Source organism: Lynx canadensis, chromosome D4 (assembly GCF_007474595.2).
Source record: "Lynx canadensis isolate LIC74 chromosome D4, mLynCan4.pri.v2, whole genome shotgun sequence".
NCBI classification, from domain to species: Eukaryota; Metazoa; Chordata; class Mammalia; order Carnivora; family Felidae; genus Lynx; species Lynx canadensis.
This window is the reverse complement of record NC_044315.2, coordinates 1,549,420-1,564,535: the sequence shown is the minus strand read 5'-3', so window position 1 is coordinate 1,564,535 and position 15,116 is coordinate 1,549,420. Positions and strand designations below refer to the sequence as shown.

Here is a 15,116-nt window from a genome sequence, read left to right as displayed (position 1 = left end):
GCACGGACAGTGACGCGCTCCGGTCTGGGCACAGACACACCTCAAGTGCAGACTGACGGTGACCGGTGTGCACACTGGTGGGAAGTCCTAGCCTCTGCACCTCTGTCCCTCGTGGACACGTGGCCTCCAGTAGCGACAAGATTTGTAAAACACACGTGCACAGGCACACACATGTACACACGTGCAAACGCACACGCATATTCTTGTGCGCACATGACACTCATGCACACGTGTGCCCACGTTCATGCACACACCCACACACGTGGACGCACATGTGAACATTTCTGCGCACATTCACGCACACACATAACATGCATGTGCGCACACACGCAGAGCCAGGGAGGGGCCGCGGTGCCCACATGCCCCGGCGGCTACCTGGCTAGAAGTGCCAGGAAGGGTCGCCCGCACTTGGCTTTCAGCATCGGTACAGGGCCCCCGTACAGGGCAGCTGGGACTCCCCAGCGCAGGGGCAGGGTCTCAGTCAGCAGGCACACATGCCCTCAACAGTGGGTAAGCTCACAGTCAGGGAAAGGGGGTTCCGGGACACGCGGTGATGTGGAAGTCACATTGTATGTGAGCACCAACACGCACCTCGGCACCCCACTGTCGCCCAACTTGAGCCCCGATTCATGGAAGAGCCCCCAGACCTCAGGGCCTTGCCCCACCCTCCCTCAGGCCACTCAGCTCTGTTGTGGGGCAGGCGGGGTCTCCTAGCTCCAGTCCTGCTCTGTCCCTGCCCTGCCCCAGGACCACGTGGTGTGACCGCCCAGTCCCCACCCTGTTCATCCCCCCAGGCCCTGAGCCTCCTCTGTGGCTCATGAAGTGTTGGGAGATGTCGGTTAACCCACAGGTTACCCTCCCACATCTGCTGTAAAGCAGTGACCAGAATGATGTCCAGGTAATCACAGCAGACTGTGAGCGCCAGCTCCTGGGGGACGAGGATAATTCAGGGACCCGGGAACCTTCCTGCTGCTCTCACGCATTGGTGCTTTACCGCGTGATGACCATGTGCCAGGGGCTGGAGAATGAGAGCCCGGCCGATGCAGCCCCACGGCCACCTGGTGACCGTGGCGCACAGGCCAGAGGTGACCCCACCTGCCTCTCCCAGCTTCCCAAGTGACCAGGGCACAGCCCCCGAGACCGCCAGGGCCAGCCCCACCCCACAGAACAGGGCGCTGGCACCCTCGCTTACCCACGCTGGATCCACAGTAATCACCCCCCAGGAGCTGGGGATCCAGTCTCTGCCTTGTGACTGGACACCGGGAGGGGCGCTCCCTTTGAAGGGGGTGAAAGGCCTCCTGGTGCCTGGGGCCAAATGTGGCCCCCACCCTCCTCCCCCAGTTAACCCAGGGCTCAGGATGACAGGGCTGTCATCAGCCACCCAGCCAGGGTCAGTGTCCAGCCCGCACCTTCTATGAGCACCCACGCCCCCCAGCCCAGGCCAGAAACCTGAGGCCACGTTAATACCCCCATGCCGTTTGTCTTGTCCCCAGGCCAGGCCCCTCCCAAGACACCTGCAGACCAGGGCACACCCCCTATGTGGCTCAGCCTCAGAACTCCCCTCCTAGCAGGGACACAGCCCCCCAAGGAGCCACCATGGATGAACCTGCTCCCTAAGGAGCCCCCACAGGATGTGCCACACCCCCCCCACAGGACCAGCAGGCAGTTTGAGAAAGGGCCTCTCCCAGCAGAGGGCACTGGAGAAGGGACAGCAGATCCCCAACACAGGCACTCCCAGACCTTGTGTGGTGTTCCCATCTCAGACGGGCCTGGCCCCTCTGAGAGCACGACCTGGGTGGCTTCAGTTGCACCCACGGGCAGGAGCCGATCGGGAGGTCAGTGACAGGTCCACAGGGGCAGGAGCAGGTCGGGAGGGGCAGTGACAGGTCCATAGGGGCAGTGAGCAGGGCCGGCAGTGGTCCCAGGCACCAGTGTGCAACTACCCAGGGCGTGCACCCAGAAAGCCAGGCCAGGGCGAGTGCAAACTGAGGGTCAGCAGCACAGCCCCTACTTACGGGTAGACTTCCCGTGGGTTTTCTCGCAGTTGGGGCAGTGGTATATGTCGATGTCTGGGGCCTCCTCCTCTTCCACTCCCACACAGCTGAAACAGAGGAAACACAGATGTGGCCAGCATTCAATGCCTCAAGTACTTGCCCAGCAGAACTTCAGGCAACTCCTGCTCAGCCCACAGGAGGGGCCCGCAGTGGTGTGAGTGCAGACGGAGCAGACCATGTGTGAGGACAGTGGCCCACAAGGACAGGACAGGGGAAGAGGAGGAGGAAGGAGGCAGGGGCAAGGACGGTCTTGCTACGCATGACCAGCACACACAGAGGGACCAGGCCGTCCAACAGGCCTGCCTGCATGAGGCCACCGCTATCCTGTCACCTAGAACCAGAGAGGCCAAGGGTGTCTCGGAGGTGGGCTGCCCCCACCACTTCACCGGGGGCAGCTCGGGGCCATGGGTTAGGCCCCTCCTGACCCCATGGGGGGCTCCTGTCCCAGGGGGTGGTACTACAGTGCTGGGACAACTGAGTATCAAAAGAATGAAGTTGAATCCCTACCTCACACCATATAAAAAATTAACTAAACGTGGATCAACAACCTAAATACAAGGCCTAGCACTGTAAAGCTCTAAGAAGAGGACATGGTAGACCCTCATGACCATGGATTTGGTCATGGATTCCTAAATAGGACACCAAAAACACAAGCAACAAAACAAAAAATAAACTGGGTATCATCAAAATGTAGAACTCTCGTGCATTAAAGGTCACCACAAAGACAGTAAAAAGGTAACATAAAGAATGGGAGAAAGTATTTGCAAAGTACTAGCGTCCAAAAGGCACAACGAGCTTTACAGCTCAGCAACAAAAGGAACCAGAAATCAACTATTAAACGGGCAAAGGGCCTGAACAGGCATTTCTCCAAAGGTGAGATGCAAACGGCCCACAAGCTCAGGAAAGACGCTCATCATCCTTAGTCATCTAAAGTCACCGGAATGTGCATCAAAACCATGAGATGCGGCCCACACCCATGAGAATGGCTACAATTTTCACAAGAATAAAACACGGGGAAGACAGCAAGTGCCGGTGGGGATGCGGTAAAATGAGAACCCTCTTGCATCGCTGGCGAGGATATAAAGATGGCACAGCATCTATGGAAGTGGTTTGACGGTCCCCCAAAATTTTACACACAGAATCATGAGAGGCCCCAGCAATCCCACTCCTGAGTCTGTGCCCCAAAGACCTGGGAATGGGGACTCCAACACCAATGTTCACGGCAGTGTTGATCCCAATGGCCAAAATGTCCATCAGCTGATGAATCGATGACACGTATGGCACGTCCACATGACGGAGCAGTACTCAGCCCTGAAAAGGAAGGGGTGCTGGCACCTGCTGCAGCACGGGTGAACCCCAGAAACTCAAGCTGAGTGAAAGAAGCCAGACACAGAAGGTCATGTGTGGGACGACCCCATCCGTATGCAGTGCTCGGAGGAGGTAGAGGACCGACCAGCGGAGCCACAGTGACGGTTCAGTGGACATGGGGTCCATTTTTGGGGTCAAATATTTTGGAACTGGGTGGAGGCAATGTCTGCACAACACGGGGAAGGTACTAAATGCCACTAAAGCGTTCACTTTAAAATGGTTAAGTTTCACGTTATGTGAATTTTATGTCAATCAAAAAGACAACGGACCTGCCTGTGCCCATGTCATTGGTCACCACCGTCACCCAGCCATCACTAAGGCTGGCTGAGCGCTCCCTCTGTACCGGGCAGCATCGAGGACTGTACTGGACGCGTGCGATCCCGCGGCGGCAATGACCATCACTCGCCCCATCACGAGGAGGAGCCCGGGTGCTCCAGGTAAGGCTGCTGCCCAGACCCCAAGCGCCCCCTCACTGTGGCCCCTGCCCCCTGGCCCAGGGGGGCGCTCCGCGCACAAGACCCTCCGCAGCCACTGCAGCCCCCAGGGCCCTAGACACTGCCTGCCACAGCTGCCACGGGCCACCATCCCGGGAGCAGAGCCTGAGCCCAGAAAGGCCCTGGCAAATGCTTTTGAACACATGGAGTCTACTCTTCACCTCAGAACACAAATGGAGCTGAAGTCCCCGCGGCCTAAAGAGTCGGGTGTAAAAGACAAACCTGTCCAGAGAGGCTATGAGGGTGCGTTTGTCTGCTCGCTTTCTAAACAAACAAACACAAAGCAAATCGGAGAGGACACTGCCGAGCTGAGAGAGAGCTCCAAGCCCACGGCAAACTTTGAAGTCCTAACTACGGAAAACACCTGCAGCAAATACTCGGTGTCCCTACCTGCCCGCCAGGAACCATGCAGGAGGCGCATTTCCCCAGTGGAAGAACACGTCTGCGGCCCACTAACCACCAGGAGAGGGGGGAGCGAGACCCACATTACCGGGTCAGCCACCCGGCAGATGCACCAGACCAGACACTCTGATCTGGAAACACTGCAGGCGGGGGGCACCCTGGGGACAGCAAACAGCCAGATCACCCCTGGTCTGTCTCCACAGCCCACCCTGCCCACCAGTGCCCCAGCGAGCGACGGCACATCTCCCACGCTGTCCCCACCCCCTATGGGCAGCCAGCTCCCTCCTGGGCCTCAGACCCACCTCGGCAGCCTGGCGGCTCACTCGGCCCCCTCCCCCGGGAGCGGGAGCTCTGCACCCCGGACCCTGGGTCAGCTGGCCTCGGTGTGCTCATCCGTCGATCAGAGATCACACTGGTGTGAGGCCAGCAGGGGCTGGGCAACGGCACAGCTGGGCACGCGGTGAGCCCCCATCGCCCGCACCCTCTAGCAGTTGCGCGCTTGAGCAAGAGGCAGAGCCCTGCAGACATTCAGGTCCCGTTGGGTCTAGAAACTGGACCCCAAACCCACCCCCATGTGCACATCCCACGTCCACACCTTATGTCTACTTGCCAATTCTACACCCTGCATCCACACCCAGAGTCCACACTCCAGGTCTATGCCCTGACTCTACATCCTTTAGCCACACCCAGAGCCACACCTCATGGCCAAACCCCACATCCACACCGCGTGTCCACACCTGGAGTCCCTGCCCTGAGTCCACACTGCTCTAGGCTGCCTGCCACTGGCAGCTCCTGGAACAGACAGATGTCCAGGATGGCCATGGGTACCCTACGTCCCATCACGTACTCCTGCCTGGCCACAAGACTCTAGGGACACACAAGGAGCCCACCATGCACATAGGATGTCTGAGGTCAGATCAAACTCAGCCACACAGACGGGGGCCCTTTCATTGGTCAGGGGTCAGATCCACGGTGGAAGGGGGCTCCACCCTAGCTCTAAGAGAGCAGAGGGAATGGGGGCTGACATCAACATACCTTAACCTCCCCCAACCCAATCACCACCTGCTGGTCCCACGTGTCCAGAAGCCCCATCATGCCCTGGAAGGGCCATGGCACGAACCACACGACAGGAGGGGGAGCTGAGGCCCAGGGGTCACAAATGTGCATGCCAATACCCCTTTCCAGCCCTGGGGGCTCCTTCTTTACCACACCACCACTTAGGGGTGCTGGTCAACCTGAGCCCAGATGGGCTGGCCATCTGCTGCCCTGCACAGGGAGGCCAGACCAAAAGGGAGAGTGGGGGGTGGGGGTGTGGGTCCCTTGTTCCGCCCAAGACACCTCGGGGCTGCCCCTCACCTGGGAGGGCCACCCAGGGCCTGGACCCAGGGCAGGTGCTGCGGCCACAGCCAAGGCCTCTCCCCTAATGGGTGATGCCAGCAACTCCCCCACGACTGGCATGTGCCACCACCCGGGCCCTGACACCTGTGCCTGTAACCCTGACAAGGGCCACCTGAGTGTGGAAACCAAGGTCCCAGAGCCAGCCCCCTGGCTGTGTGTGTGCGAGACACCTCCTAACTCCGGTGTCTCAGGGTCCTAGGACCCCACAGTCAGTGTGAACTGCCCGGCAGCAGTTCTCCTGAAACAGCTCGCCTACTTTATTACCCCAAAGTTAGGGCTTCCCCAGTACCTCCCGAGAAATTACTGGGGAAATCACCCCAAAATCTAAAAGAACAACAGCTGTGGACAAGCTACAAGCATTTTCCCCGCCCTAAAGCCAGCAGCAAAGATATGGAGTCTGGAGGAGACTCCCTAGGGCCCAGGCCCCGGGTGTGTGCCTTCAAATCTCCTTAGGTGAGCAATCCTCATGTTAAAGGCAAAACAGAAGCAACCACCTCATTAACCTGCCCGGCCCAAGGCGAGATTCAGCCGGCAGGTGGTCCGAGAGGGAAGAAAACCCCCAACATGCACACGCCTGAAGGTGGGCTCCACACCACGTCCTCTGTAGCACCCCCCACCCCCACCCTGTAAGGGCCCCCTGATTCGGAGATCACCTCCCTGTGGAGACGGCTACTGGGTCAGGACAAGAGCTGGGCGCCCAAGGACTTCGCTGGGCGGATGTGGGGGCTCGGCTTGCCCGCCGCCCCTCCGTCCTGCCGCGCGTCTGAAGGGGACGCCTGAGGCCTCGCCTGACCCTGCCCGTGTGGGTGCTCGTGCAGAGCTGCAGCGGACAGAGGCTCAGGAGGGCCTGGTGTGCCAAGGGGGGGTGAGGAGACACCTGACTCCGGCTTCTCCACCAAAGGTGGGCATGAGAAGCGGGCACTAGAGCCTCCCCATGCTCCGGCCCCAAGCAGGGGTTCAAAGTTACCGGCTGAGGTCCAGGGACGGATTCAGGACAAGGGGTGTGGATAAGCTGAGAGCCGGTCTGCTGTGTCCCGTCCCCACATTGCGCTCACATGGCATCTGTACAAGGCAGTCCCACGGGACACTGGCCCTGCGGAGACTGTGACCTCGGAAGGTCTGTGAGGCTGGGAGCTGTGAACCAAGTGAGAGCAGCTGTGGTGCCTGGGGGAGCAGGGAAGAGAGCACAGAGGGATAGAGAGAGGGGAGAGGGGGGAGGGGGGAGGGGGAGAGGAGGGGAACGGGGGGGGGGGAGGACAATGGGGAAGGGAGGGAGGGGAGGGAGGAGGAGAGAAGGGAGGGAGAAGGGGGTGGCAGGGGGAGGGGAGGGAAGGGGAGGGGAAGGGGGAGGGGAAAGGGGGAAGGAGGATGGGGAAGGAAAGGAGGGGAGGGAGAAGAAGGGAAGGGAGGGAGGAAGGGAGAAGGGAGAGAGGAGTTGGGAAGGGAGGGAAGGGGGGAGGGGAGGGGGAGAGGAGGAGAGGAAGGGAAGGGAGAGGGAGGGTAAGGGGAGGAAGGAGAAGGAGGGGAGGGAGAGAAGAGGAGGGAGGGAGGAAGGAGGAGGGGGGAGGGAAAGGAAGGGGAGGGGAGAGGGGAAGGAGGAGGGGAGGTAAGGCGGAGGGGAGAGGGAGGGGAGAAAAAGAAGGGAGGGGGAGGGGAGGAGGGAGAAGTGGGAGGGGAGGACAGGGGGACACAGGGAGGAGGCGAGCAGGGTAGTTGACAGGAGCGGGACAGAGACAGCAAACCAGGGGCTGGAGGGGTGTCATGGGTTCACAGGATAAGACCCTAGGACATCGGTTCTATAACAGAACAAGAACAGCCTCGGCGGCAGGGACAGGGCAGCCACACAGCGGCATCATCTGTCTGTTGTGTGCGCAGCATTCCCAGGTGGACAGGGGCCTCGGGGCCACCCAGGTGACCTAGCCCCAGGGGCCCTGGTGGGAGGCCAGGCACCCAGGTGGTGGGCAACAGGCAGGAGCGTGGGTTCAGGAGCATACCTAAGACATGGCCTCAGGCCCTGCTGACCCTGCCCTCCCTCCTGGGACCCCAGGACACAGGCTCCGGGAGTGAGCATCTCCACAACTTGCAGGCCCCTGGGGCGCAGGGCGGCAGTGCTGTGACAGCAGAGTGAGAGGACAGGCAGCACGGAGCATGGACCCAGGCCCGGAGCCTAGAGGAGCGGAGGCCACAGGCCCAGCCAGCGGCCCTCACTGGGGTGAGATGCTCAATGCACATCCAGGACACAGACCGGGGCCCCACACAGCAAGAGCCACGGGCCACGGGCCACAGGCCAGAGCTGGGGCTGGCCACTTGGCGTGTGGCCACACAAACACTGAGAGTCAAGGAAACAAACCCGTCACCATGTGCTCGGTGCTCTGTGTGGCCGGGATGCCACCGGACCATCTTCAGAAGAACAAAGTACATCTTTACATGCTGAGGAGGAAAGAATCCAGTGTGTCCTGAAGTGGAAAACACACATTGGAGCACAAGGTGTGCACAGCTCCTTCTGGTGGAGAACCCAGAACAAAATTATGTCTGTGTGTGTGACTGTGTGTGTGTGTACATGTGTGCCTGGTGTTACATGTGTGTGGTGCTGTGTGTGTACTTGTGTGTGAGTGTATACACGTGTGCACATGCATGTGAGCATGGTGTGTACATGCATGTTAGTGTGTACAGGCATGGGTGCGTGCATGTGTGTACATGTGTGGGGTGTGTGCATGCACGGGTAGATACATGTATGTTAGTGTTGTGTACATGCATGGTGTATGTGTATATGTGGGGCTGCACGTGTGCTCTGTGTGGGTGTGTGTACATGTATATGAGGGTGTGTGTGTACATGTGGGGGTGTGTATGCATGTGTGTTGCATGCCTGAGTGTGTACATGCATGTGTGTGTATATGCATGTGTGGGTGTGTACATATGTGCCTGAGTGTGTACATGCATGTGTGTGTGTACATGTGGGTGAGTGTGTGCATGCATATGTGTGTACATGCACGTGTGGGTGTGTACATGCATGTGTGGGTGAGTGTGTACATGTGCCTGAGTGTGTACATGCATGTGTGTGCATGAATGCATGTGTGTGCATGCACGTGTGGTGTGTGCATGCATGTGCGTGGGTGGGTGTGCATGCATGTGTACATGCGTGGGCGAATGCGTATATGTTGTCTGCATGTATACATGCATGTAGGTGTGTGTACATGCATCTGCGGGTGTGCATGTACATATAGGTGGGGTGTGTGTGTGTGTGTGTGTGTGTGTGTGCTGTATGCCCAAGAGTGCACCTGCATGTGTGTGTGTGTGTGTGTGTGTGTGTGTGTGTGTGTGTGTACACGTATGTGTGGCTGTGCTCCTGTCAGAGCTCCTTCGACCACTGGCTTGGAAGCCAGCGGTGACACCCACTGAGGGCAGAAGGCAGAAGGCGCATTTCCAAGGCGTGTGACCCGTGAGCCGGAGGCTGGTTTACCTGAGCCACCAGTGACCCCACATCTGGCACAGAGTCTGCCCCAAACAGGTTCAAGCTGATGTGGCGCCAAGAGCCCAGTAAGTAGAAAGACAGCAGGTGGGGGGTGCGGGGGACAAAACAGCGAAGAAGAAGGCCAAGAGGAGGCCCTGAGGGGCGGAGGGGACGATAGACACTCCGTACAGCAGCTGTCCTCCCCGGGGAGGCCTGGGCTCTCGGCTCCTCCTGCAAAACCCACATGTACCCCGTGGAGCTGCTCTGGCTATGAGGCCCTCATGGCAACAAGGGGCCCAGGGAGGAAGGGGCTTTTCCAAGATCGTCCCAAGGGACCCCCCCCCCCCCCCCATTCTGCCCTCCAGCCTGCAGACTTTGTGGAACCCAGGGTTAGGACCCTGCACACAGAGCTCCCGCCCAGCCTGGACACCCCACACCACACTGCTAGGGTTTATGAATTATGTCCTGAACCCACAATTAAATTGCATCATGGCTTTTCCTATTATTGCTGTCAAGAGTGTTGATTTAACATAAGCCACAACTTCTGTAGCCCTGTCTTGACGTTTACTGTTTAAATTACAGGAGGAGCCTGGGGGCGGGGGGGGAAAGAAGTGGCCCCTTTCAACTGCAGCGGGGAGGGGCGGGCACAGCCTGCCCTCATGCGGCTCCCGGGAGCTCAGCAGTGGCAATGCCGAGCTGTCACGACACGGGCGGGGCTGCAGGTGCTGGTCGTGCACCTGCCGTGGCAGGACCCACGTGGGAGGGCGCCTCCTGAGCTACGGCCACGAGCTTCCTAAAGGTTGCTACTCTCCAGGCCAGGACTCCACACCTACACACCTGTTCTAAGGCAAAAAGAAATGCACACAAGATTGACGCGCAAAGTGGGTCGTCCATGATTACTTAAAATAGCAGAAATCAGGAGCAGCAAACCCGCCACCAGGAGGTCGGGCACCCGGGCACGCTGCGCTCTCACAGCGGAAATGTTACGCAGCCGTTCAAACTCAGGTCGCACACGTGTTTGGGTTTAGACATTTAAGAGCTGCAGACACTGAAACTATAGCCTGGTGCACAGCCGCACCCAGGAGGGCTCCCCACGCCTCACTCCAGGTGACGGCAAGCTTGTTTTCTCTTCACACTCTCGGGAAACGAGCACGCATTCCCTTTGTGAGAGGCAGCAAGGTCCCGCTTTATTCTGAAGGTCGGGAGGGCTTCCCAGCGCCCCTCCCTAGCTCAGCCCCTCCCATCTTTCCCAGGTCCTGGGGCCGCACAGAGGCCTCCCGAGCTGTGCGCCCCGCAGAGAGGCTGGGACACCCACCTTGGGGACGGCTGAGGGCTGCTGGGTGGCCCCTGGAGGGCCTGCTGGGGGAGGGCCAGGCCAGCAGACGCTTGCAGCCAGGGAGTACCAGAAGGCACGGTGGGGGTGTCCCGAACGCCCATCACCGGCCACAGTGACTCCCTTCCCTCCTCCTGCCCTCTCCCTCGTGGCAACCTCACCCCATGTCAAGCCGCCCCCTTTCAGGACTGCTCTGCTCCCCCCATTCCTGCCTGCTGACCCATTCTGGGTCTCCAGAGATGCCCAGAAACTGGCCATTAACAACTTCCACAGGGAGCAGCCATGGGGACACAACTTGGTCATCACTCAGCTTCAAGATGGCCATTTGCCCTGTGCCATATTCAACACAGTCCCTGAGACCCTAACTGTGCCAACAGCAGCTAAGTCCCTTAGCAGTCAGCCACTGGCCCAGGTGCCACAGGACCCTCTCCATGTGAACGGATGGACCACAGCGTGAGAAGGGACATGACAGCCCCCAGGCCACACACAGTGAGCAGGGCCCGCTCGGGACGCTGCTGGGCAGCGACTGTCCATTGAATTTGCTGACTCCACCCTGAGAGCCTCAGCACCATGTGCAAGGGGAACTGAGGCCCGGAGAGGCCTGAGCCTGCCGGGACCACATGGGAAGAGGTGGGAAAACACAAAACTATGCCTGACCAGTGATCTAAATCATGACTTTAAGTAAATACTTCACAGAAAAAAACACAAATGGCCTTTAAACATGGGAAGAAATGCAACAGCACCGTAGTGAGATATGCAACCCAACTGTGAGAAGCTTTCCACCCATCTGCTGCACAGCCTGAGGGGCTGCAAGGGACGTGGTGGCGTGACACACACACAGGCATCCTCATGTGTCCTCAGCAGAAACACAGTGGCACAGCCTCTGGGGTGGGAGCAGCTGACAGAAAGTACACATACCCTTGTCTGCGGTCCTCCTCCAGAAATGCCCAGGTACACAGGTGCAGGAGTGACCTGGACATTTACAGCAGCAGCAACCAGGTGTCCATCCATGAAAAGCTTAGGTAAATATATGGAATGCCAAGAAGTACAAACTCTACCCTTGCTGACCCGGAACGGTCTCCAGGATGCACTGACCCTTCCCGTGCTGACCCGGAACAGTCTCCAGGATGCACTGGCCCTTCCCGTGCTGACCCAGAACGATCTCCAGGATGCAGTGGCCCTTCCCGTGCTGACCCGGAACAGTCTCCAGGATGCACTGGCCCTTCCCGTGCTGACCTAGAACAGTCTCCAGGATGCACTGGCCCTTCCCGTGCTGACCTAGAACAGTCTCCAGGATGCACTGGCCCTTCCCGTGCTGACCCGGAACGGTCTCCAGGATGCAGTGGCCCTTCCCGTGCTGACCCGGAACGGTCTCCAGGATGCAGTGGCCCTTCCCGTGCTGACCCGGAACGGTCTCCAGGATGCACTGACCCTTCCCGTGCTGACCCGGAACGGTCTCCAGGATGCACTGGCCCTTCCCGTGCTGACCCGGAACGGTCTCCAGGATGCACTGGCCCTTCCCGTGCTGACCCGGAACGGTCTCCAGGATGCACTGGCCCTTCCCGTGCTGACCCGGAACGGTCTCCAGGATGCACTGGCCCTTCCGTGCTGACCCGGAACGGTCTCCAGGATGCACTGGCCCTTCCCGTGCTGACCCGGAACGGTCTCCAGGATGCACTGGCCTTTCCCGTGCTGACCCGGAACGGTCTCCAGGATGCACTGGCCCTTCCCGTGCTGACCTAGAACAGTCTCCAGGATGCACTGGCCCTTCCCGTGCTGACCCGGAACAGTCTTCAGGATGCACTGGCCCTTCCCGTGCTGACCCAGAACAGTCTCCAGGATGCAGTGGCCCTTCCCATGCTGACCCAGAACGATCTCCAGGATGCAGTGGCCCTTCCCGTGCTGACCCGGAACGGTCTCCAGGATGCACTGGCCCTTCCCGTGCTGACCCGGAACAGTCTCCAGGATGCACTGGCCTTTCCCGTGCTGACCCGGAACGGTCTCCAGGATGCACTGGCCCTTCCCGTGCTGACCCGGAACGGTCTCCAGGACGCAGTGGCCCTTCCCGTGCTGACCCGGAACAGTCTCCAGGATGCACTGGCCCTTCCCGTGCTGACCCGGAACAGTCTCTAGGACATACTGTTCAACAAAGAGCATAAGTTGCAGTGTATATGGTGCACACCCATTTTTTTTTGGCTGGGTACTGTTAGAAATGCATAAACATGCCCCTCTGTGACCAGAATGTTCTGGGAAGACTCAGAAACCTGACCCCAGTGGCCATCTCTTGAGGACTGGTGGTCAGCAGGGAAGGGACAGACTCATCACTGGAGACAAGTTTTTGATTGTTGAATATTTTCCTGTGTGTGCATATTACTGTCCTCCTTAAAAAAATTTAAAGAACAACTATAATCACAATAAGCTGATTCGATTCAAAGCAGAGCCTTTTAAACTCTTATACGTGCGGTCTTTAAAAAATACTCTCTGACTCTCAAAAATAAACCTGTATAGCATGCAGGTCAAGTGCAAGTGCTGATCTATGCTCGTGGTAAGTGGCCAGAACTTTCTGAGAGTGGTTTCCAGTGGGTGAGAAGCTAAGGCTCCCATGGAACGAGAAGTGAAAGGACACTTAGCAAAACTCCATCCTGTCCAGGCCACTCATCTGTGAGATGGAGACACTGAGGCCCAGTGTGGACAGGGGGCCCACCCAGCCCATGTTCACACCTTCTACAAATCATGGTTGGTGCTATTCTGGGGCCCCAAGGGAGGAGGGAGGCCTCAGAAGCCCCTGTGATCACAGGCCCCCAGAGACCAACCATGTTTGTGCACAGCAGGGACCTGGGGGTCATCTAGGACAACCTGCCAAACAGGCCCTGACCATCTGTGCATGGGACACAGCACGCAGCCCACAGGGAGGGAGCGGACAGGTGTGGGAACAGAGGCGCGGTCCCCACTCAGCCCAGCCAGGAGCAGAGAAGAGGGTATGACAGCAGAGGGCAGCATAGGCCCATCGGACACCCTGCAGATGTGCACTGACCACTGTCAGATCCCCTGGTTTCTCAAGAAAATCTGCAAATGCACATCTTTAGGCGAAATCTCCTGATTTTCATGTATCACAGTTAATGGAACTGCTTTTGAAAACCGGCATGGACCAACATCACGAGCCCAACAGTTGTGCTGGGGCTGGCGGGCAGTTTGCAACCTCTACGCCACTTCCCCTTGGGAGTCACCTGAGCAGCATGCCCCGCCCACCTGAGCCTCCCTCTGCAGCCTGGTGGTGAGAGATCCTTCCAGTCTCTGAGGCCTTCAAGCCTTCCCTTCACGGTCGGGCCTCAGTGGTGACATCTGGGGTGCCAGGCCTCCTCCCCAGCCAACACAGGGTCTGCACACACCCTGACCAAGAGGCAGTCCAGCGGCCTGGGGATCACATGTGTCCTAGCAGATGCCAGGCTGGGGCCTCTCTGGGACATCCGCTTGGCTGGTGTGCAGCCACAGGACACCATTAGTCGGGCGCCAATCCGGGCCTCAGTAGCATCAGGATGGCTGGGGCAGGCAGGGGAGGAAGCTGGCCTGGGCACTGCCCCTCTCGGCCTCCCTCAGCAGCCCTGTCCACAAGCTATAGCAAGAAAACCTGCCCAGCAGCCTCCTGGGAACAGCAGAGACCAAAACCTCACAGACCAAAGTATCCAACAACAGGGGAACTGTTAGGTCAGGACCCACCTAACAGACCATTACGCACCCAAATGTGGTACTGATGGGGACACACTTATGCTGTGATACGGGGGAAAAGCACACCAACTCACTCAGGAGAGAGGCAAACACGTACAAAGTTTACGAGGGAGCACCTCTAAGACGGTGGCATATAAGGGGGACAGTTTTCTTGTCTTTAAAATCGTTTTTTGCAACAAAATTACAAGGCCTAGAAGATAAAAATAAAGTCTGAAGACACAGAGAAAGCATAAGAACCCAGCTATAGCAGAGATCTCAGAACGATCAGATCAGGAATCTACAATGACCAGGATTAATACGCGAGGGCTTTGGCGGAAAAGGTGGACAGCATGTGAGAACAGATGGGCAATGTAAACAGAAAGATGGAAAGTCAAAGAAGGAAACAAGAGGAAATGCTAACAATCAAAACCACTGCAACGAAAAATGCACTCAAGGGGCTCGGCATCTATTGGCCAAGGCCAGCATAAGGATCTGTGAGCATGAAGACAGGTCAACAGAAACTTCCAAAACTAAAGAGCAAAGAGGGAAAAGGAAGAAAAACACAGACCAGAAAATCCAAGGACTGTGGGATGACTACAAAAGGAGTAACATACGTGTGATGGCAAGGCCATAAGGAGACAAAAGAGAGAGGAATTGAGGATAGATCTCAAGTAATAATGGCTGAGAATTTTCCAAAATTAATTTTAGACACCAAGCCCAGATCCAGGAAGCTCAGAGAACACCAAGGATATATGCCAAATAAATCTGCACCTCAGCGTATCACATTCAAACTCCAGAAAATCAAAAAGAGAAAATCTTGAAAATAAAAAAAGCCAGAGTGGGGAAAATACCTTATCTAAAGAAGAGCAAAGGTAAGAATTAGAGCAAACTTCTGCTTAGAAACATGCAAA

At 57.8% G+C, this 15,116-nt stretch overlaps 1 protein-coding gene across 2 annotated transcripts in view; it reads right to left on the bottom strand.

The window, feature by feature from the left end:
- Window positions 1-15,116, bottom strand: part of PHF2 (PHD finger protein 2) — a 76,732-nt gene that overhangs the window by 38,296 nt on the left and 23,320 nt on the right. The window contains exons 1-2 of one of the 2 annotated variants that reach the window (XM_030293672.1): window positions 3,244-3,327; window positions 2,016-2,101 (exon numbers count right to left, since the gene is read on the bottom strand). In XM_030293672.1, coding sequence (XP_030149532.1) covers window positions 2,016-2,101; window positions 3,244-3,308 — 151 coding nt within the window. In that variant the 5' untranslated portion in view covers window positions 3,309-3,327. Of the gene's footprint in view, window positions 1-2,015; window positions 2,102-3,243; window positions 3,328-15,116 lie in introns of those variants that run through there. The other variant, XM_030293671.1, reaches the window with a different exon arrangement.